At 44.6% G+C, this 22,138-nt stretch overlaps 1 protein-coding gene across 2 annotated transcripts in view; it reads right to left on the bottom strand.

Annotated features, from left to right (window-relative positions):
• The window catches only part of RSPO3 (R-spondin 3), an 87,306-nt gene that overhangs the window by 28,063 nt on the left and 37,105 nt on the right, over window positions 1–22,138 (bottom strand). Inside the window, exons 1-4 of one of the 2 annotated variants that reach the window (XM_043542872.1) lie at window positions 21,180–21,399; window positions 18,738–18,929; window positions 13,139–13,285; window positions 10,552–10,749 (exon numbers count right to left, since the gene is read on the bottom strand). In XM_043542872.1, the coding sequence (XP_043398807.1) occupies window positions 10,552–10,749; window positions 13,139–13,285; window positions 18,738–18,929; window positions 21,180–21,372 (730 nt within the window). In that variant the 5' untranslated portion in view covers window positions 21,373–21,399. Of the gene's footprint in view, window positions 1–10,551; window positions 10,750–13,138; window positions 13,286–18,737; window positions 18,930–21,179; window positions 21,400–22,138 lie in introns of those variants that run through there. The other variant, XM_007064397.3, reaches the window with a different exon arrangement.

Genomic DNA, 22,138 nt, shown 5'->3' with positions numbered 1-22,138 from the left:
ACCACGCTGCACCTGTCTGCACACTCAAGGGTGGTGCCAGCCTCTTCCCGGTGGAAGGGGCTGGTTGAGGTGGGCCTTAGCCCCTTTGCCATGCGGCCCTGACCCTTCTCTTTCCCTGAGGCCCAGTCCCTGCCCTTGGTCTTCCTCCAAGTCCCCAGCCCCTGCTCCTCCTTCTCCCCCGAGGCCCCACGCCCTGCTCTTCCTCTTCCCCCTGTGGCCAGGCCACAAGCTGCAGCCGGGCAGTAGTAGGAGCTCCCAGGGAGCCTCGACCACTGTGGGGAGCCCTGGACACTCCACCTGCCCTGGGTGGTGCACCACAAGGGGCGGGAACATGGGTCAGGGGCTGCTCTTGAGCACCCTGGCCCCCATCCAGGGCAGGTGAAGGTTCCAGGGCTTCCCACAGCAGCCCAGGCTCCCTGGTCAGCTCTTACCACAGCCCAGCTCTGGCTTCTGGCCTGGCTAGAGGATGGGTCCTCAGGGGGAAGAGATGGAGCAGGGGGTGAGGCCTCAGGAAAAGAGGAGGGGCAAGGGTGGGGCTCCTGCATGTGTCCTGCTTTTGCCTTTTGAAAAGGTGGTCACCTTCAGATTTTGGCTGAAGCCCAAGCTCTGGGACCTCATGAATGGGGAAGGTCTTGGGCCAGCCATGGGTGTTTTATGGCAGTGCAAACACCCTTAGAGTGAAGCAGCAGTGTGCACACCCAGAGGCAGAGGGAACCTTTACCCTGAAAATTTAGACCGTTTGGGCACCTACCAGGGTTAGGCAAGAGTTTTGTGCATCTAAGTGGAACCAAAACAGGGACTTAAACCCGTAAATTAGGATTTAGGCGCCTAACTCCTTTTCAGCATTCAACCCCGGCTTTAAGGGTCAGATTCCATACTACACCTTTCAGGTTTTGGCAGGTCACAGGTGGTTTTATGCTAGCTTTGCCTCTTTGAGATTCTGGGCTGGTCCAGGGGCCAGTGCAGCTCCGGTTGTAAGCGCCAGCCACTGCTCTAACTTACACCAGCTTCACTCAGCCATCTGTAGGCTGCTCTGCAGTCTTGAATAGCCAGAACACACGGTACTCAGGCCAATCCTTCCCTGCCTAACTTTGTATGCGCCTGGGGCTGTGAGTGGGGATGACCTAATGCAGTCTACACTAGCTCTCTGCTTGAGGAAACGGCAGGAGGCCATTTAAACTGGTTTTGCAATCCCTGAGCAGCTGTAAAAGGGACACAGAACTGGACCCTTAGTCTCAGCAATGCTACTAATGAAGGATAGAAATGTGTTAAAGTTAAAGAGTCAAAACCCCAGCCAGGAAAGGAAACAAAGGGCTCTCTTGGCAGAAACAAACAGAAAATAAACAATCAAACTCTTCACAAGACAGATTCCTCAATTATAGTAGCTTGGACACACAAGAGGCCAAAGCTATGACCCAGTGGCATATACACAACGTAAACACAAGGATGCAGTAATTAGCTTCATGTTAATTTTGAAGCTTCAGAAGCCTGGTGACTAATCATGCAGCAAGGTCATTAACCATAGCCATACTGGTTTCTTTCACACAGAATGCACTCCTTTACTGTTGCATTAGAGAAATGTATTACTGTGATGTCTCAGCTTTGAGCATTTTGGTCCTTGTTTTAAATGTCACTAGCCTATATATGTCTGGGGGACAGTGGAAGGGTTTAACAGTATCTGGGATTGGACTATCACACCTTCCCATGTACCTCTGGGTAAAACTTTGTAAGTAAAAAAGTAACCTTGCTGAGCAGTCAGTACCAAAAATGGCCAGAGTTCCTGGACTGTTCTTTTTTTAGATTAGGAGCAGTTATTAAAACATAGTACATTTGAGAATTATGGGCCTGACCCAGAATCCACTGACATCAATGAAAAGCCTCCCATTGACTTTAATAGACTTTGGATCAAGCCTGTCATTTTTAATGTGTGGAATAGACAGGGATAGCCAACCTATTTACTTTCCCATTCCTCATGGGTAAGACTACGTTTTAGTCAGGGGTATTTTTAGTAAAAGTCATGGGCAATAAACAAAAATTCATGGCCCATGAGCTGTCCATGACTTATACTAAAAATGCCTGTGATTAAATCATGGGGGAGCGGGGTCGCTGGAGGGACATAGGGGGCTGCTGCTGGGGGGGGTGCCTGGGGCCAACAGCACCAGCTGTTGGGGACCGCGGACCATGGCTGCTCCAACCGGCTGCCCGGGGACCACTGCCAGGGCCGCCAGAGCAGTGGCTAGTGTGGCTGTTCTGGGGGCCACCTGAGCAGCTGGCCCTAAAGCCAGATGCTTGGGAGGTCCTGGAATCAGCCACACTGGCCTCTGCAGAAGTCACAGAGGTCACAGAAAATCACGGAATCTGTGAGACTTCCACAACCTCCGTGACAGACACGGAGCCCTACTCATGGGTTGCTTCCACTTTGGACTAAGCAGGTGTTCCTCCACTGCAGGATGTCCATTACAATAACAAATACAATAGCACTAATACATAATAGTCATGCCTGACTAATCTAATTGCCTTCTATGACGAGATAACTGGCTCTGTGGATGAGGGAAAAGCGGTGGACGTGTTGTTCCTTGACTTTAGCAAAGCTTTTGACACGGTCTCTCACAGTATTCTTGCCAGCAAGTTAAAGAAGTATGGGCTGGATGAATGGACTATAAGGTGGATAGAAAGTTGGCTAGATCGTTGGGCTCAGCAGGTAGTGATCAATGGCTCCATGTCTAGTTGGCAGCCGGTATCAAGTGGAGTGCCCCAAGGGTTGGTCCTCGGGCCGGTTTTGTTCAATATCTTCATAAATGATCTGGAGGATGGTGTGGATTGCACCCTCAGCAAGTTTGCAGATGACACTAAACTGGGAGGAGAGGTAGATATGTTGGAGGGTAGGGATAGGATACAGAGGGTGCTAGACAAATTAGAGGATTGGGCCAAAAGAAATCTGATGAGGTTCAACAAGGACAAGTGCCAAGTCCTGCACTTAGGAAAGAAGAATCCCATGCACCGCTACAGACTAGGGACCGAATGGCTCGGCAGCAGTTCTGCAGAAAAGGACCTGGGGTTACAGTGGATGAGAAGCTGGACATGAGTCAACAGTGTGCCGTTGTTGCCAAGAAGGCCAATGGCATTTTGGGATGTATAAGTAGGGGCATTGCCAGCAGATCGAGGGACATGATCGTTCCCCTCTATTCGACATTGGTGAGGCCTCATCTGGAGTACTGTGTCCAGTGTAGTTTCCCACACTACAAGAAGGATGTGGAAAAATTGGAAAACGTCCAGCGGAGGGCAACAAAAATGATTAGGGGACTGGAACACATGACTTATGAGGAGAGGCTGAGGGAACTGGGATTGTTTAGTCTGCGGAAGAGAAGAATGAGGGGGGATTTGATAGTTGCTTTCAACTACCTGAAAGGGAGTTCCAAAGAGGATGGAACTAGACTGTTCTCAGTGGTAGCAGATGACAGAACAAGGAGTAATGGTCTCAAGTTGCAGTGGGGGAGATTTAGGTTGGATATTAGGAAAAACTTTTTTATTAGGAGGGTGGTGAAACACTGGAATGCGTTACCTAGGGAGGTGGTGGAATCTCCTTCCTTAGAAGTTTTTAAGGTCAGGCTTGACAAAGCCCTGGCTGGGATGATTTAGTTGGGGATTGGTCCTGCTTTGAGCAGGGGGTTGGACTAGATGATCTCCTGAGGTCCCTTCCAACCCTGATATTCTATGATAATACTGTTTTGTCAAGACTTAAGGAGAACATAATCTACTATTTCATTCCCTCTCCTGTCAATTTTCATTGGGCTGCCTGTGCCTCTCCTGAAAGAGGCTACAGTATTGCCAGGGAGGCCAGCCTCACACTTTAGGCAACACTGTCCTAGATACTAGCAGTAGGGTTCATTACTAGCCAGGTGCTCTTGCTAACCCTACAGAAACACCCAGGCAGAAATTCCAATATACCCATTTTATAGATTTAACTTCTCAAACAGCAAACCTCCCCTTAAAACATATTTGCATGTTTCTTTATTTTGCATTAATAAGAAAGAAGATTATGTGCAATCAGTGCAATCTGGGATATTCTGTTGACATTAAGGTCCAAAATTTCAACATCCTGTTCCACAAGTGAGGCCCTCACAATGCATGCTCAATCATTATGCAGGCCCAACATTGCATTTGTACGTGCAAACTGACACTGATGGGATCAAATGACTGTGGGGGACTCCTGTTGACCTCAGTGGATTTTGCATCAAGCCCCTCAACAGTGCTCCCTTTGGTTACTAAACAATAAGAGTGAATTCCTGGCCCCAATGATGTCAGAGAATTTGCTATTAACTCCAAGAGAGCTATATTTTCAATACACAATATAATTATTTTTTATTTCCTGTTTTGTTTATCTTTTGTTACAAACTTCATGTGATTTTTCTGTCAGTTCTGTTTGGAACAGTTTAATTGAATGCTAATGAAAGCCAGGCTTATAAACAAAAGAAAGTGATCAGAGATCAGCTACACAACTTTTTCTTCGAGAGAAATACTAAATGAGCAGCTTACTTTACTTAGCAGCCCTTTGTGTTCCACTGATGTGTGTGACTCTGTGGCGTGTGAGTGAGTGTAAGGAAGGGGAATTTATCACTTAATATTTTAAGCCTGCTGGTATTATGTTACATTGTCTTCAGCTAAAGTAACAGCTACTCTAACCTTGATGAATGGCTTTGGGAATTTTAGCTGAGTAGTGTTTTTGGAAATCTAATGAAAGCCTGATAGGACTCCAACTATATCTATGAGAGCCAACTGCATATTTATCAGATCCGGTCTGGAAATATGTTGGACACACACACACACACACTAATTAGGGATGAATGAACTAGTTTAATGAAACAACAGAACTGTCCTGAATCTTGGCCTTCCTGGCTATTCAAACCCAACTTGAACCTTTAGCTTCAGATATATGAAATGGAGAATAGGAACATTTTTCATCTATCTAGCTCCATCAACTTATTTCAATATAATCCCTTCTTCATTAAAATTGCTCCTGTCCAAATCCTTCTCTTTCCCCCCTTATTCCTTTGTCTCTTGCATTCTTCACCTAGAGATCACTCCCTGCCCAAAGAGATTGCTTCCTCCCCACTTCTAGGGTGCATTGAAGAACAACAAAGCACACAGTTGGTTTTCCTTAGCAAAGTACTAACTATCAAACCCCCTGGGCTAACCTGCTTCCAGGGAGCGCTCTCTCTTCTGCCTGTTCAAAAGCAATTCTCAGCACAGTCGTACCATGCTTCCAGGCTGCCCTGAGTTGACGATCACTAAACTCCAGTTAAAAATAATTGATCCCATCTGCTGTTGTCTATTAGTTTATATTTAATTGTAAGCATGTTGGAGCAAGGACTGTCCTTTTTTTCCTCCTGTGTTTTTACAGAAGCGAGCACAAAGGATTCCTGGTCCATGACTGGGGCTCCTAGCCACTACAGTAATACAAATAAATAATAATAATTAATACATTAATTAATGTTCCACAACAAATACCTGTATTTGATACATTTAGCCTGCATATTTTTTGGATAATAAACACTGTTTCCCATGATATATTCTTTATTCATAATTATTTGTGACTTTTAATATTTTAATCTTGGCAGATTGATGATGAAATGTTCTTTGATAGCATTCAATAGTAGTGAGGCCAAGTGTATTGTTTAGTTGTGACTGGTCAGATAAGTCACATGGTATAGTTTTTCCACATTTGGATGAGCAGTTCTGGCAGAAAAACTCATGAATGAAAACTTAAAATTCATTTTCCACAAATATTTGTGAATGCAACTTTGACGTTTGGTTTCCCGCCAATAAAAGCCAATCTCATGTACCTTTGCAGAACCACAAAAAAGGTCACGAGTATGGCCAAAAGTTCATTTATGAAAAAAATGTAAGGAAATCTTTCTGGATAATATGCAGTATTTGCTCAATTCTACCCATGGTGCTTTTTCCAGTGTGTCCCATAATGCATTTTGCACCTCTGGAAATCACAGCAGTACTTGGTATCATCATCTGTCTCATGGCAGTGATCATAGCAAACTAGTGCACCAATTGACTCTCATGCAGTGGGATTTTCATTGAAAAGTCAAAATCAAAGATGGATCTCAACATTGGCAGGGAAAAGAAGCATCTCATTAAACTGGAGGGTGCTTGTGTCTTGGAGAATGGATTATAAGACAGAAAACACAGATGAGGGAGAGAAAGGAAAGGGATCAGTTGGGAAGCAGGACCAGTTGCTGGGCAAAGGATCAAGTATATTGCAGACTGGATGAATTTGGGCATCATAGCTTGGAATGGGTAAAAAAATACCAAAAAAAACCCTCAGAAGTTTTGGGTGAGGATGGAAGTGTTAGAGTGTCCTACTTGGGACACGAGACCATAGAAATTGCTATGTTGGATGAGGCCAGTGGTCCATCTTGGCTAATGTGGGCAGCGGTAGCCTATAAATCGAGACTGGGATAACTATTTACAGTTTGATTCACCTAATTATCCCAGTTTGCTTACATCCCGCCTCAGAACCTAGCACCTTCTCCAATGAAGACCTCTCATTCTACTTCAATGAGAAGAAAACAGAAGCAGAATTCAACCCATCTTGACAGACCAAAGAACACAACAGCCAAATGAAAGAAAAGAATCTTTCCATGCGCTTTATCTGAATCTGCCTACTCACCAAAGGCAAATGCCTATGAAAGATACCAGCAATTTAGCTGACTAACACCCTGTCTCTAATCTCACCTTCCTGAGCCAAGTCACAGAGACAATTGTGGCAAACAAACTCATCATCACTTGTCCTTTGCCAATGCTCTAAATCCCTAACAGTCAGGATACAGACTTAGATTCAGCACGGAAACAGCACTTGCTGAACTAGCTAATGATCTGCTTATGACCATGGAGGAATGACTAACATCAGTGCTGATACTACTAGATCTGTCAGTGGCCTTTAACATAATAGATGTAACAACATATGCATTGCAAAATAGCTTTCTGTGTTACTTAAGTGTGGTTTTCATTTTTTTCTTAACAGTCAACCCAGTTTTGCTTTTTTTCCCTTTGCTTTTCTAGAACTTTCTTTCCCCCTGCTTCCTACTGTGTAGCTTGCTGAATGAATTTAGCCTGTGGAGCTCTCGTATATTTGAGGTGTCACTCAAGAAGGAACAAAACTTTCTTTTTGTGGAAGAGGGGGAGGTCAGAGTGAGGAGGCAGACGTGGCCTGGAGATTAAGGTGAAAAGCTTCATTTCCCTTTTTCCAGTAGAAAAGTAAGTATAGACTTTTAGCCTTAAGTCTCAGTTTCCTGGCTTGTGTCACCATAATCCCGTCCTTAATGTTATTTTAACCTAGTTGGCTTTTTCTGTGAATTTCCGTGGTTTTATTAAAGATTTTCTTTTTAAAAAATCCATCTCCTTTATGGAGGTGTACGAAAGCGGACAGGACAGAGAATCATGGCTACTGTTACGGGGGTATGCTGTAGCTGTGGATTTAAAAACTTTCAAAAGAGCAAAGGGCTCCATTTTGCCTTCAGACATACACACACACACAAATCCCACTGGGAAAGATGTTGTTGTAATTTATACTTCATCCAACCACACACTGGTTTCAAAGTGTTGAGCATAAAACAGGGCATACTATACTGGGTGTATACTATACCATACTGGGTGTAAAACAGGTCCATTACTGGTTCAAAAGAAACAACCTTATGCACTTTGCAAAAATAGATTTATTACCTTAAAGGACTTTTTGTGGCATACAATATTTTGCAAATATGGTTTGGCACAAGTCCCATAACGCACAAAGTAAGAATTGACAGTAAAATACGTGAGGAGTTTCGTTTAAAGTACTAACTACACATGAACAGCAGACATTTTTCAAAGTGAAATGTCTTGACCAATATGAAGATGCTGCCAAAATACCATATGCATGCACAACATCATCATCATCACCCAAGAAAAATGTTATTTACAATCCCAGCATTAATGTTCAGTCCTGTGTTGTTTGCTCAGGTTTTGGCAGCAAAAAACAAAACAATATCCCTGCCCCTCCTCGCAAACCCCCCCCCCTCCAAAATCAAAAAACTGGTTATTGACCCTTAGTTACTGAGGGTTGGCTAGATTGTCTCTCGAGCTGTGCAACTGCGTAGCAGCATTCAGAGGAAGTAAGAACCTATTTGTATCTGAATCCAAGTCAACTGCATGCTGCAGAACAGCTGTGGAGTGGGGGCGGGTCCAAGGGCTGAGCACCTCTCTTGGAGTTAGCGTCTGCACTGTTGCAAGAGAAGCAGGATCATCCCATCCGAGCCAGCGGGGCTGCATGTAGAATTCACACCGGGCTTTCAGATGTGCCTGCCGGTTGGCAGGGGCGGCTTTGCTCTGGCTTCTCCTGTGCTTTCTTCTGCTGCTGATTTTCACGGTTCCAGGCAGTCCAAGAGTCATGGCCGGGGCCACTGGCCCCACTAATCAACTTCACACCGCGGAACAGCTGTGATGTGGGGGCAGGTCCTGGGGCTGAGTGATCAGCAGGGCCGGCAGCCCCGGCCATGACTCGTGGACCGCCTGGAGCCGTGAAACAGAGGAAAGCACGGGAGGAGCCGGCCAGCACGTCCGAAAACACAGTGTGAATTCTGCATGCAGCCCTGCTGTTTCAGGCGGGCCGATCCTGCTCCTCTCGCAGCAGTGCAGATGCTAGCTCCAAGAGGCGCTCAGCCCCAGGACCCACCCCCACTCCACAGCTGTTCTGTGACGTGCAGTTGACTCGTGGATCCCCTGGAGTGCCCGCGCGGACCTGTTTGCGAATTGCTGGTATATAGAAATAAATGGGTGCTCTGCTCTTTCTGTTCGCTATCACCAGAGAAGATGGGTAGGGTGTGGATGGGGAGCCTTGGCTCCACCACCTTCAGTACGCTACCCAGCAAAGCTAAGCTAGTATGGGGTGGAGGAAAGTACAATTTGCTGCTCCCATAGGCCAGCCCTGATCACTACCTCCCACAGCAAGGAGGACGCAGGAAGGGAATTGTAGCTCCCTGAGTCATCATTCCTTCTCTGTGATGCTCCTGCGTGGGGCAGGAACACCCCATCCTTTATTGTTGCCCGTGGCCTTATGAAACAATCCAGCCCTAAGAATATTAATAGTAGCAAAAAGTTTGTCCATTTCTGTGCGTAACTTGCAGCAAACCATTGGTAACTGATAACCTACACAGGATTCTGGGAATCTCTGAAGCCTAGAATGTCTGCAGAGTTAATGTGAAGTGATGAAAGCAGCTAAAAGAATGGCTGAGAGCTCTTTGTTCAGAATATCACCAGGTTGATTCGTCACCGGATTTCAGAGTCTGTTACCATCCAGTTTTAAAGCTCTCAGCCATTTTGATTTTACGAATTACACCTGAGAGGTGTACAGCTACAGTAAGCATGTGTATGTCATACCAAGAGTCCTAGGGCGTTGTCATAGCAGAGGTAATTCAGCCAATCACTACCCTTACTCTACAGCTAATTTGCATGCAACAAGTTCATTGGTTATATGCGGGAAACTGCCCAGTTGGTGGAGTACCCATGTGACCAACTGGCACCTGCGCAACTCACTGCAAATCTCCCAGCACACGCGCACGCATGCACGCACACACACACACACAGGCTCCTCAGACACAAATCAACCACATAACCAGCGCACACAATCACCCCAAATATCACTCTGAAGCTTATGTCTGTTGAGTTAGTGTGAAGCGATGGAAACAGCTACAAGCCTGGTGAGGGCTCTTCTTGTTCAGAAGATCACCAGGTTCAATCTTCCATGGGCTTTGCAGTCTGTTAATGTCCAATTTTTCATTTTGCAGCCATTTGGGGCTTTTTTTACACACATGACTACAAATTATACCTGCAGGACAGCACAGGCTTTCATCTACTAGTTAAATACTAATTTGGACCCAAAGCATGGCCCATCTTGTGTGTCCAGGCAGAGAGTGAGGGGTGTAAGGCCCTTTCTTACTCCCAGTGCTCTACCCATACCATGAGTAACAGTGCAGAAGGGGGGAACAGCCTCTGTGGGGCTGTGACCTTTTCTTCGCATGTGGTTGAGGAGTGGGCAGGAAGAAGCAGGAACTGGGACGAGCCGGTGGGTTCCATCCCCTCCCGTGTGACAGCCAGAGTAGCTGTGGGAAGAATGCTGTGCCAGGTATATGGGTTGGTGCAGTGCACTTTCCCACCAAATTCCCAGCTTAGAGTATGGGGCTAACATTTTTGGCCTCAGCTTATTTAGCTGTATGGTTTCCTCTAACTACACACCCAGGTCTTGCACTAAACGCCAATGGCTGTTCTGCCTGCAGAACCCACTGAGAGGAGATACTTCTAGAGTTTGATCAGGCAGATTTTGTAAGGGGTCGGTGCAGTTTTTACTCTGTGCAAGGACATGATTCCACATCTGCTCACTCAGGCCAAACACACACTAATGCCAGTGGGCGTTTTGGTGGCTTAAGAAATGCAGGCCCAGGAGTTCAGAGGTGAATTATTAAACAAACCCAATGTCAATCTCATATGATGATGATAACATGGTACCTTTTCCTTCCTTCTGACATCTCTTTCTTTGTACAATACATTTTCTGTTTTCACTTGTAGCTGGGCACGGATTGCCCTGTGCTGAAGGATGCTGTACAATTTCTCTGACTCTTGTTTCATTTCCTCTCTTGAAGCCACATGTTTTTCCTTTCTTTGTGCAGGAGCTCCATGGACTCCACTCACTAGCTTCACAATGCACTGTAACAAACATATGACATGCTGAGCCGGACTGGAAGCTTTAGGAGCACACAATGCATACAAGATATTCGTTTTATTATGCACCAACCAAAATGTAAGAAAAATGAATTCATCTTTAAACTGAAAAGCAGGCTGGCCTTGAGTAAATAAATCTTCTTTCTAAGGCCAGTCTCAGATCAGAAATGGGCCAAATAGTGCTCTCAATTTCACCTGTCCAAATTGGGAGTAACTCTGTTTACCTAAATGGAGTTACTCTGGAACTACAGAGGTATAACTAAGAGGAGAATTTGGCCTGTCCAGGATGTACTCAACTGTAAAATAATGCTAATCAATTATGTACAAGTAGAATTATTTCACACTAGCTGCATTGATTTTGCCAGTTACACTCCAGAATTATAGCCCCCCCCCCAAAAAAAAATTAAAAAAAATTGGTTTTGGCAAAAATGAGACATTGGGCCTGATTCTGATCACACACTGCTTTTTACAGAAGCATAATTCCACAGACTTCAGTGGAATCAAACTTGATTCACACCTGGGTGAGAGGAGAATCAGGCCCATGCTGTTCACTGTCTTGGTATTGAACAACTTTGTCAAGAGCCATGAAAGGGATGCTATTTGTAACACACACCAGGTAAAGATGGGCAAAACTGGGGGAGATGTTGGGTTTGGAGAACTTTTTGGTAGGGTTTTGCTTCTGCAAAGCCCAAACCAGGGAGATCTGGATCCAGCTCCCTTATTCTTTAGCAAAGAGTGTGCCTTCCTAGACTTGCACATCACCTAGCGCATTTTGTGCGCTTTGGTAATGCTTATGTAGATAATTCTCAATGTTTAGGAGTGTGCTTTTGAATAATTGTCCTAGTTCAGCCCATCTCCTAATTTTTCTTCTGCAGATTAAGTGTAGTATACATTTAATACCACAGACATCCTCTATCTAGAGGAATACACCCTGCAACAATAGGAGGAGGATGGATTTAACGGCCTAATAGGTTTTTTCCATCTCTGCAATTTATTTCCAAATTTTACAAACCCTGGAAGACAGCTGATCTCAAGCAATCTCCACTTAATTGTTATGTGGCTCATTTTGCGTTTCATATTACATGTGAGGCTCTCCTGTTAATATAATAGGTCTTCACATGCACAGCAAAGGTCTGTTTTTTCTCTGCAGCTTTTAATGACTTTTCCTAGTAAAGACTGACTCATTGTTAAAGCAGCTAGGTCCTAGGCAGCTTGAAACACACACTAAAGAAGCAGAAATGATTCTTCAGGTTTCTTGGATGGGATGAAAGTCCTTGCTTGGAAATCCCACTATCAAAACCGTCACCCCCACCTGAGGTAAATATATATTTGGGAAGAGAGCTGCAAAACTATTGTACATTGTTTTTCTTCCTTTCAAACCTGCTCAAGCTTTGCTTCCCTCTCAAAATATGCACACAACTTCCACTGGTTCCATGAGATTGACATCCACGTTCATGGGGGTGAGCAGACTTCCACCAGTGCCAGGCGGTAGCACAGCGCTCTGTGGCTGCACAACATGAGGCAGTACAAGAAGCAGAAGGACTGTTCCCCTCTATGCGCTTTCCAAGTGACAGGATCAGTGTTGCCTATTCCCATGATTTTATCTTGATTTGCAACAATATTTGAAGTTTTAATTAAAGCCCCAGCTCCTGGAGTCACATGATTACATCAGAATCTCAGCTTCCATTAGTTTTTAAGTGAGTTTCTACTTCTCATGGCTTTGGACAAAAGCTTTAAAAATGTGACCTGAAGGCACCTTAAAGCCTCAGAAACCAGAAGACAAATAAAAAAACCCCTGTATCTGTATAAAATCTCATGATCGGGGGGGGGGTGTGTGTGTGAAAGGGGGCTGACTCGTGATTTTTTAACATTTGAGGTTGGCAATACTGCAAGACACCTGCCCTCCAACCCCAAGCGCCAGTTAGTGGAGCTGGCCCGGTGTGCAAGAGGAAGCATGCTGCATTTCCTGTAGGGGTATAGTACAACCGATATTCACCTGCGTGCTGGAGAGTTTAGGGAGGAATCCCTGAGGTAGAATTCCTGAGGTGTTCCATATCGTCCCAAACATTGGCCTATGCTTAACTGGCACAAGAGACCCCCTAATAATTGGAAGTTGCTCATCAGAGGGCAATGGATTGTTCTGAAGGGGCCAGGGGCAGATTCAGGAAACGTCTTGAAGATATAGCACTGGAGAACACTTCTTGTGACTGAACCTTTCTTAAAAATAATTCAGATGCAGTGCTGGGTTTCCTGTTCCTAACTCTGAACCTATTCCTGCAAGTCCTCCCCTTGCGCGGACTCCCTGTGTGGTCAATAGGAGTTCCACACTTGCAGGACTTGCAGGGTTGGGCCTTAGGCTAGAGACTCTACTTACCAATACTGGTGCACTCCATCGTGTGATTGTTGGGTTCCAGCCCCTCAGGGCAGTTTTCAAGGCACTTTCCGTTGTGTAAGTAAAACCCACTTTTACACTTTGTGCAGAAATTTTTGGTGAAGCAGGTATCACAGTCAGCTTTACATTCTGTAATACAAAACAGGAAGAGTTATAACCTGTGTCACTTTCACTCACCCCAGTTAGACACAAAGTCCCTGATTTGCACGTATGCCGAAGTTTAAGTTTACGCTTTATGCCACTCTGGCAATGTACAAGGGTCTTCCAGTGAGAATACATTTTATTCATATCCATGTGAAGTCCCCATTACACTGTGGGAAATGAGAATGAGAATTCGGCCAACAATGCTGCATTCAAAACTGTGTTGCACTTTGGGTAGTCATTGAGAACTGTGCAAAGTTGGTGCACAATGCCATCAGATCAGAACTGTAACATGACATCCACATTGCACTTCCATCGCACAGGGGTAAACGACTAGCTAAAATGCAAGGCAGTGGAGAATCAGGTCCATCAAGTATATCTCCATTCATTCAGGAAGAGTTAAAAACATATTTCAGAATTCTTTATCTTTTCATATTGATTGATTTCTGCTCCATTACTTTTTGTTGCAGTCCCACAGCATTTTCCATAATTACTATGTTTATATCATTCATACAGGATAGAAGCTAGCTACCAGACATGGATTTTTAACAATATGATAAAACTTGTATATGTATATATACACACACACACGCTATTGTGCAAGTGATATACAAAGGACATGGTTACATTTACTCTAGATTTAGAGTAGCAGCCGTGTTAGTCTGTATCTGCAAAAAGAACAGGAGTACTTGTGGCACCTTAGAGACTAACAAATTTAATAGAGCATAAGCTTTCGTGGGCTACAGCTCACTTCATCGGATGCATAGAATGGAACATATAGTAAGAAGATTTTGTATATATATTACACACACACAGAAAGAGAGAGAGAGAGAAGGTGGAAGTTGCCATACAAACTGTAAGAGATTAATTAAGATGAGCTATTATCAGCAGGAATAAAAAAGACAAACCCTTTTGTAGTGATAATCAAGATGGCCCATTTAGACAGTTGACAAGAAGGTGTGAGGATACTTAACACAGGGAAATAGATTCAGTATGTGTAATGACCCAGCCACTCCCCGTCTCTATTCAAACCCAAGTTAATGGTATCTTGTTTGCTGAGCTTGAATTAATATGCAGTTTCTCGTTGGAGTCTGTTTTTGAAGCTTTTCTGTTGCAAAATTGCCACCATTAAATCTTTTACTGAGTGGCCAGAGAGGTTGAAGTGTTCTCCTACTGGATTTTGAATGTTATGATTCCTGATGTCAGATTTTGTCCATTTATTCTTTTGCGTAGAGACTGTACGGTTTGGCCAATGTACATGGCAGAGGGGCATTGCTGACACATGATGGCATATATCCCATTGGTAGATGTGCAGGTGAACGAGCCCCTGATGGTGTGGCTAATGTGATTAGGTCCTATGATGGTGTCACTTGAATAGATATGTGGTCAGGGTTGGCATCGGGCTTTGTTGCAAGGATAGGTTCCTGGGTTAGTGTTTTTGGTGTGTGGCTGCTGGTGAGTATTTGCTTCAGGTTGGGGGGCTGTCTGTAAGCAAGGACTGGTCTGTCTCCCAAGATCTGTGAGAGTGAGAGATCATTTTTCAGGATAGGTTGTAAATCTTTGATGATGCGCTGGAGAGGTTTTAGTTGGGGGCTGAAGGTAACAGCAAGTGCGTTCTGTTATTTTCTTTGTTGGGCCTGTCCTGTAGTAGGCGACTTCTGGGTACTCTTCTGGCTCTGCCAATCTGTTTTTTCACTTCAGCAGGTGGGTATTGTAGTTTAAGAATGTTTGATAGAGATCTTGTAGGTGTTCATCTCTGTCTGAGGGATTGGAGCAAATGCGGTTGTATCTTAGAGCTTGGCTGTACACAATGGATCGTGTGGTGTGTCCTGGATGTATGTATCTATCTATATGTTCCATTCTATGCAGCCGATGAAGTGAGCTGTAGCCCACGAAAGCTTATGCTCTAATAAATTTGTTAGTCTCTGAGGTTCCACAAGTACTCCTGTTCTATTTACTCTAGAGATACTGTTAGAGAAAAGTGCACAATCATTTGAAGTTATTTAGTGGCTCGGAGGTTATATGAATATAGGATTATGCTCCAGCATCCATTCGTCAAGAAGTAAGGAGAATTACTTAGCTATAATTCCTGTTGTTTTATTTAGTCACCTAGGTGGCTAGTAAATAAAGAAAAGGAGGACTTGTGGCACCTTAGAGACTAACAAATGTATTTGAGCATAAGCTTTCGTGAGCTACAGCTCGCTTCATCAGATGCATTCAGTGGAAAATACAGTGGGGAGATTTATATACACAGAGAACATGAAACAATGGGTGTTACCATACACACTGTAAGGAGAGTGATCAGGTAAGGTGAGCTATTACCAGCAGGAGAGCGGGGGGGGGGAAGGGGAGGAAACCTTTTGAGTGATAATCAAGGTGGGCCATTTCCAGCAGTTGACAAGAACGTCTGAGGAACAGCGAGGGGGAGGAATAAATATGGGGAAATAGTTTTACTTTGTGTAATGACCCATCCACTCCCAGTCTTTATTCAAGCCTAAGTTAATTGTATCCAGTTTGCAAATTAATTCCAATTCAGCAGTCTCTCGTTGGAGTCTGTTTTTGAAGTTTTTTGTTGAAGAATTTCCACTTTTAGGTCTGTAATCGAGTGACCAGAGAGACTGAAGTGTTCTTTGACTGGTTTTTGAATGTTATAATTCTTGACGTCTGATTTGTGTCCATTTATTCTTTTACGTAGAGACTGTCCATGGCAGAATGTACATGGCAGAGGGGCATTGCTGGCACATGATGGCATATATCACATTGGTAGATGTGCAAGTGAACGAGCCTCTTATAGTGTGGCTGATGTGATTAGGCCCTATGATGGCGTCCCCTGAATAGATATGTGGACACAGTTGGCAATGGGCTTTGTTGCAAGGATAGGTTCCTGGGTGAGTGGTTCTGTTGTGTGGTTGCTGGTGAGTATTTGCTTCAGGTTGGGGGGCTGTCTGTAAGCAAGGACTGGCCTGTCTCCCAAGATCTGTGAGAGTGATGGGTCGTCCTTCAGGAAAGGTTGTAGATCCTTGATGATGCATTGGAGAGGTTTTAGTTGGGGGCTGAAGGTGATGGCTAGTGGCATTCTGTTATTTTCTTTGTTGGGCCTGTCCTGTAGTAGGTAACTTCTGGGTACTCTTCTGGCTCTGTCAATCTGGTTCTTCACTTCAGCAGGTGGGTACTGTAGTTGTAAGAACGCTTGATAGAGATCTTGTAGGTTTTGTCTCTGTCTGAGGGGTTGGAGCAGATGCGGTTGTATTGTAGAGCTTGGCTGTAGACAATGGATCATGTGGTGTGGTCTGGATGAAAGCTGGAGGCATGTAGGTAGGCATAGCGGTCAGTAGGTTTCCGGTATAGGGTGGTGTTTATGTGACTACGGTGCTAATAAGCGATGGTGTCCAGGAAGTGGAGCTCTTGTGTGGACTGGTCCAGGCTGAGGTTGATGGTGGGATGGAAATTGTTGAAATCATGGTGGAATTCCTCAAGGGCTTCTTTTCCATGGTTCCAGATGATGAAGACGTCATCAGTGTAGCGCAAGTAGAGTAGGGGCATTAGGGGACAAGAGCTGAGGAAGCGTTGTTCTAAGTCAGCCATAAAAATGTTGGCATACTGTGGGGCCATGCGGGTACCCATAGCAGTGCCGCTGATTTGAAGGTATACGTTGTCCCCAAATGTGAAATAGTTATGGATGAGGACAAAGTCACAAAGTTCAGCCACCAGGTTTGCCGTGACATTATCGGGGATACTGTTCCTGACGGCTTGTAGTCCATCTTTGTGTGGAATGTTGGTGTAGATGGCTTCTACATCCATAGTGGCTAGGATGGTGTTTTCAGGAAGATCACCGATGGATTGTAGTTTCCTCAAGAAGTCAGTGGTGTCTCGAAGATAGCTAGGAGTGCTGGTAGCATAGGGCCTGAGGAGGGAGTCTCCATAGCCAGACAATCCTGCTGTCAGGGTACCAATGCCTGAGATGATGGGGCGCCCAGGATTTCCAGGTTTATGGATCTTGGGCAGCAGATAGAATACCCCGGACGGGGTTCCAGGGGTGTGTCTGTGCAGATTTGTTCTTGTGCTTTTTCAGGGAGTTTCTTGAGCAAATGCTGTAGTTTCTTTTGGTAACCCTCAGTGGGATCAGAGGGTAATGGCTTGTAGAAAGTGGTGTTGGAGAGCTGCCAAGCAGCCTCTTGTTCATATTCCGACTTATTCATGACGACGACAGCACCTCCTTTGTCAGTCTTTTTGATTATGATGTCAGAGTTGTTTCTGAGGCTGTGGATGGCATTGTGTTCTGCACGGCTGAGCTTATGGGGCAAGTGATGCTGCTTTTCCACAATTTCAGCCCATGCACGTCGGCGGAAGCACTCTATGTAGAAGTCCAGTCTGTTGTTTCGACCTTCAGGAGGAGTCCACCCAGAATCCTTCTTTTTGTAGACTTGGTAGGAAGCTCTCTGTGGGTTAGTATGTTGTTCAGAGGTGTGTTGGAAATATTTCTTGAGTCGGAGATGTCAAAAATAGGATTCTAGGTCACCACAGAACTGTATCATGTTCGTGGGGGTGGAGGGGCAGAAGGAGAGGCCCCAAGATAGGACAGATTCTTCTGCTGGGCTAAGAGTATAGTTGGACAGATTAACAAAATTGCTGGGTGGATTAAGGGAACCACTGTTGTGGCCCCTTGTGGCATGTAGTCGTTTAGTTGGTCAAAAAAGGGTTTTTCTCCGGGTTTTTGTTTCAAATTTCAAAATGTCAAATTTTGTCAAAATTCAAAAAGTATTGATGGGTAGGAGGAAGGAAGAGATGTAAGTTAGGCATCTAACGCCACTGAAAGTAAATGACAGTTCAGCATCTCCCCACAGATGGGCAGTTGACCAGACTATAGTAACACGCTCAAATCGCAAACACACCATTGTGGTTATGCTGTGCATAGTGTATAGTTACAGAGAGGTCATACAAAGGAGCTCTGGCAACCTCACTGTGGAGCAGTATTCCTCAGTATCCATCTCTATCTCAGAGGGGAACAGAGGGCAGGCTGGGGGACTGAAAAGAGCATTGCCAATGAGTTTATAAACAGCATGGACCTTGAGGTCACAGGTTCCACTCTGTGCAGTTGCGGTGGCCCATGTCTGCTGCTACAGCCATTGAGCTGTAGCTGTGGCACTGGTGGACTATACTGGTATCCTCTGAATGAGGATGCAGGAGAGGAGTCCATCCCCATGACCCTGGATAGGTCATCCATACACAAATTTTTTACTTAAGCTTTGCCCAGGTAATGTGAATTTCAGTCTAAACTTCCACTCAGGTGAATATTAATTGTACCAGAATAAAAAGGCTGAACAAACTAAAGAATCTAATATTTAACTTCCTTGATTCATAGGGATACACAATATGAGGTTTAGTCTCATATCAGAAATAGAAAATATACAGGTACAGCGTTGCTTTCCCCAGCACTTACTTGTACACTTATTTATTTCTGGATACCGCGTTCCAAAGTATCCACTTGGACATGAAGAAAGACATACTCCGATCTGTTTCATGCCAATCCTCTCCAGAACAAAAAAGAGTCTGGGTTTGCATGACAAGCATCCATTGTAGTCGGAACATGTGGCACACCCTCCTTGACAACCCTGGCTCACATTGGGATGCACTGAAAAGACAAGTTATTTTAAAAAGGAGAAAAGAGATTAGACAAGCCAGTGGCATGATGATGCCTCTGTACTCTGAGTGCTGTGTTAAAATCTTATGTGAAAGTCTTCAAGGGCTGGTTCATTTTTGCTTCCGTCTCTTACAACCTGACGTTTTGTTTCAATTATATTCTTAGTTGCCTTCATACACATTAAAATGGGAAGCTCAGATGATATGTTCCTACCTTGCAAGAATAACTAACAGTAAATTACATCTGAAATTGATTGTGGTACATTAGCACCTTGGGGAATAATCAGGATTTTCCCTCAGTAGCAATGGCTTTACTGACAGTGCTTGTGTAGGCCTTGTACGTAGGACAACAGAGCAAAAATAAACAGATTGTGCATTAATTTACCTGTGCTTTTTATTTCATAGTTAGATGATAAAAAATACCCTACCCTAGTCTGTAATTTCCTTTATTGTTTAAGAATCTTTTTGAATAGAATTCTGCTGTGCGGGAATGTGGCGGTTTTAGATCTGATGCAAAATTGCCTTGATAAGAAGATACAAAGAACCATCCTGCTCACTTTCATTTTTTCCCTGGAATGTTCACTCTGGCATGTTTAATCTCTAGCAATTACAACCCGATGTTCGGACTTAACTGTGACATTTAGACTACCCTCATCCCAGCATGGAACAGAGGTAGGAGTTATACTCCACTTTCAATTGTATCCTTCTATTTCTTCAGAGAGAAAAAACTGTATTGTCTCTTACTATAGAGACATACACTGGTTTACTCTGCTTAAAAATAGTTGGTTCTTGCGGTACTTACATGCACCAGTTGTTTTTAAAGTAGATAATAGGAAGGTATTGTAACATACCTTTTCAGTACTAGAGACGTCAGCGAAATATTTCTCAGTGTGATATAGGGTAACAGTGGGGGGGTGGGGGGAGGACACGGCACTGTGCATCCTTCAGCAATTTAGAACAAGGGTCGACAACATTCAGCACGTGGCCCATCAGTGTAATCCACTGGCGGGCCGCGAGACAATTTGTTTCCATTGACTGTCCACAGGCATGGCCGCCTGCAGCTCTCAGTGACTGCGGTTTGCCATTCCCGGAGCTGTGGGAAGTGGTGCGGGCTGCAGGGATGTGCTGGCTGCCACTTCCCACAGCTCGCGCTGGCCGGGAACGACAAACCGCGGCCAGTGGGAGCTGTGAGCGGCCATACCTGCGGACGCTCAGATAAACAAAAGTGTCTCACAGTCCGCCAGGGGCTTACCCTGAACAAGCCATGAACCAAGTTTGGGAACCACTGATCTAGACCTTTAACCTTATATAAGGAGTTGACCCAGGAACAAACTCTTTAATTTCTCAATATATACAATTTTGATTGGAAAAGATGTTGAAAAGAACACACAAGAGAAGCTGGGAGAGGGATTTAAACCAAGAAATTGATCTGCATGAGTGGGTGTCTATAATGGAAAGGAGATATACATATTCTATTTGTGTTGCTCATATAGAAAATTTGTATAAATTACTGTAGAGCTGACATCTGACTCCAGTTAAGACCTGTCATATTTTTGCTACTAGGGAGGTGCTCTGTTGGAAGGGTTGTGAGGAAAGGGGAACACACTTGCACATGTGGTGATTCTGTCCAGGACTTAGACAGTTTTGGGACAAAATTATTAAAGCCTCATCTTATGAAAAAAGATGAGATCCCCTGATCAGCTGACTTAATGCTCCAGTAAAAGATCTACCTTTTAAACAGAACGACAAATTTCTTTATTTGTTATTGTTAGGAGCTAGACTTTGTAATGCACGTTATTGGAAAAATGTGACTCCTCTTCCTGTGGAGCTGTGGTAGGGTAAAATATGGACTGTCCTTGTGATGGAAAAGCTTTCACGCCAAGTATGTACACAAGAGAAGTGCCAAAAAGAGGCTCAGTATTTAGAAATTTGGTCACCCTGTTTAGCGTACTCAGAGGAGGAGGGCTCCCCAGCCCACAAGCCAGAATCTTTATCTGGGTTCTTTGAATATTAACTGATCCTAAATGAGTAACAAGTTATGTTGGATGTTAACATTTTATTGTAACTTTGCCTTAATAAAAAGTTAAAAAAAAAAACAAAACTAAAAGGATACTCCAGAATGTGGTAAAACTTGGGCCTGGTCTACACTGGGGGAGGGGAGCAAGAGGGGTATCGATCTAAGTTACTCAACTTCAGCTATGTGAATAACGTAGCTGAAGTTGACGTACTTAGATCTACTTACCGCAGTGAAGACACCGGGGTAAGTCGATGCTGACGCTCTCCCGTCGACTCCGCCTGCACTTCTCGTCCTGGTGGAGTACCAGTGTTGATGGGAGAGCACTCAGTGGTTGATTTATTGCGTCTAGACTAGACGTGATAAATTGACCCCCGCTGGATCGATCACTGCCCGTCGATCCAGCGGGCAATGTAGACATGCCTTGGTCTCCTCTCCATTCACCTTACCCCCCTGCGTGTGCTACCCTGGTCAGTGGTCTATGTGCGAAGGAGAGCGCAGCCCCTGCTGGACTGGTACGTCCCCTCCAGCACACTGGGGTGGCAAGTGAGTAGACAGGAAGTTGGCAGAGCTTAGGCTCTGATACACCCCTTTTCCTCAAAAGCACTGACCAACATAGCTGAGCTGGCATGGGAGCGGGGAAATAATCAACACTCGGTATAAAATTGGCAGATTACTTTTCCCCTGGAGCAACAGGATAACTAGGGACTAGACCCCTTAGTCACAGTCTAGTTCCTGGTCTGCTCCTGGGACTGTGAAACTAAGCGCTGCCCCTTACTCTGCCTCTGTGGTAAAGCCGCAGTTGAATGCTTAGGGAGACCTCACACCATCACTCTTACTGGTAGCTTTGCTCCTCTTGTCCAGACAGGGTAACTGCAACACAGCAGAGTGACTTGCCACAGGAAAGCTGGGAAACAGAATCCTAATGTGGGACAACCTGATCACAATGCCATTGACACAAACATTGTTTCAAATCTCTGTCTGTAGTTAAGTCAGCTGTAAAAATGAGGAAATAATGCATACCCGCCTTGGAAAGTGCTTTGAGATCTACAGGTGAAAAAGTGCTAGGTAAGTGCAAAGCATTCTTAGAAGCCACAATGTTCAGCTATGGTGACTAAGGCACAGAGAGGTCCAATGTCTTGGCTGAGAGGTGCTGTGGCCTAGTTGGTTAGGGACTAGCTGCAGAG

The sequence above is a fragment of the Chelonia mydas genome, chromosome 3 (genome assembly GCF_015237465.2).
Source record: "Chelonia mydas isolate rCheMyd1 chromosome 3, rCheMyd1.pri.v2, whole genome shotgun sequence".
In the NCBI taxonomy this organism is placed as follows: Eukaryota; Metazoa; Chordata; order Testudines; family Cheloniidae; genus Chelonia; species Chelonia mydas.
The sequence above is the reverse complement of the archived record's forward strand: the minus strand, read 5'-3'. Positions and strand labels throughout refer to the sequence as shown.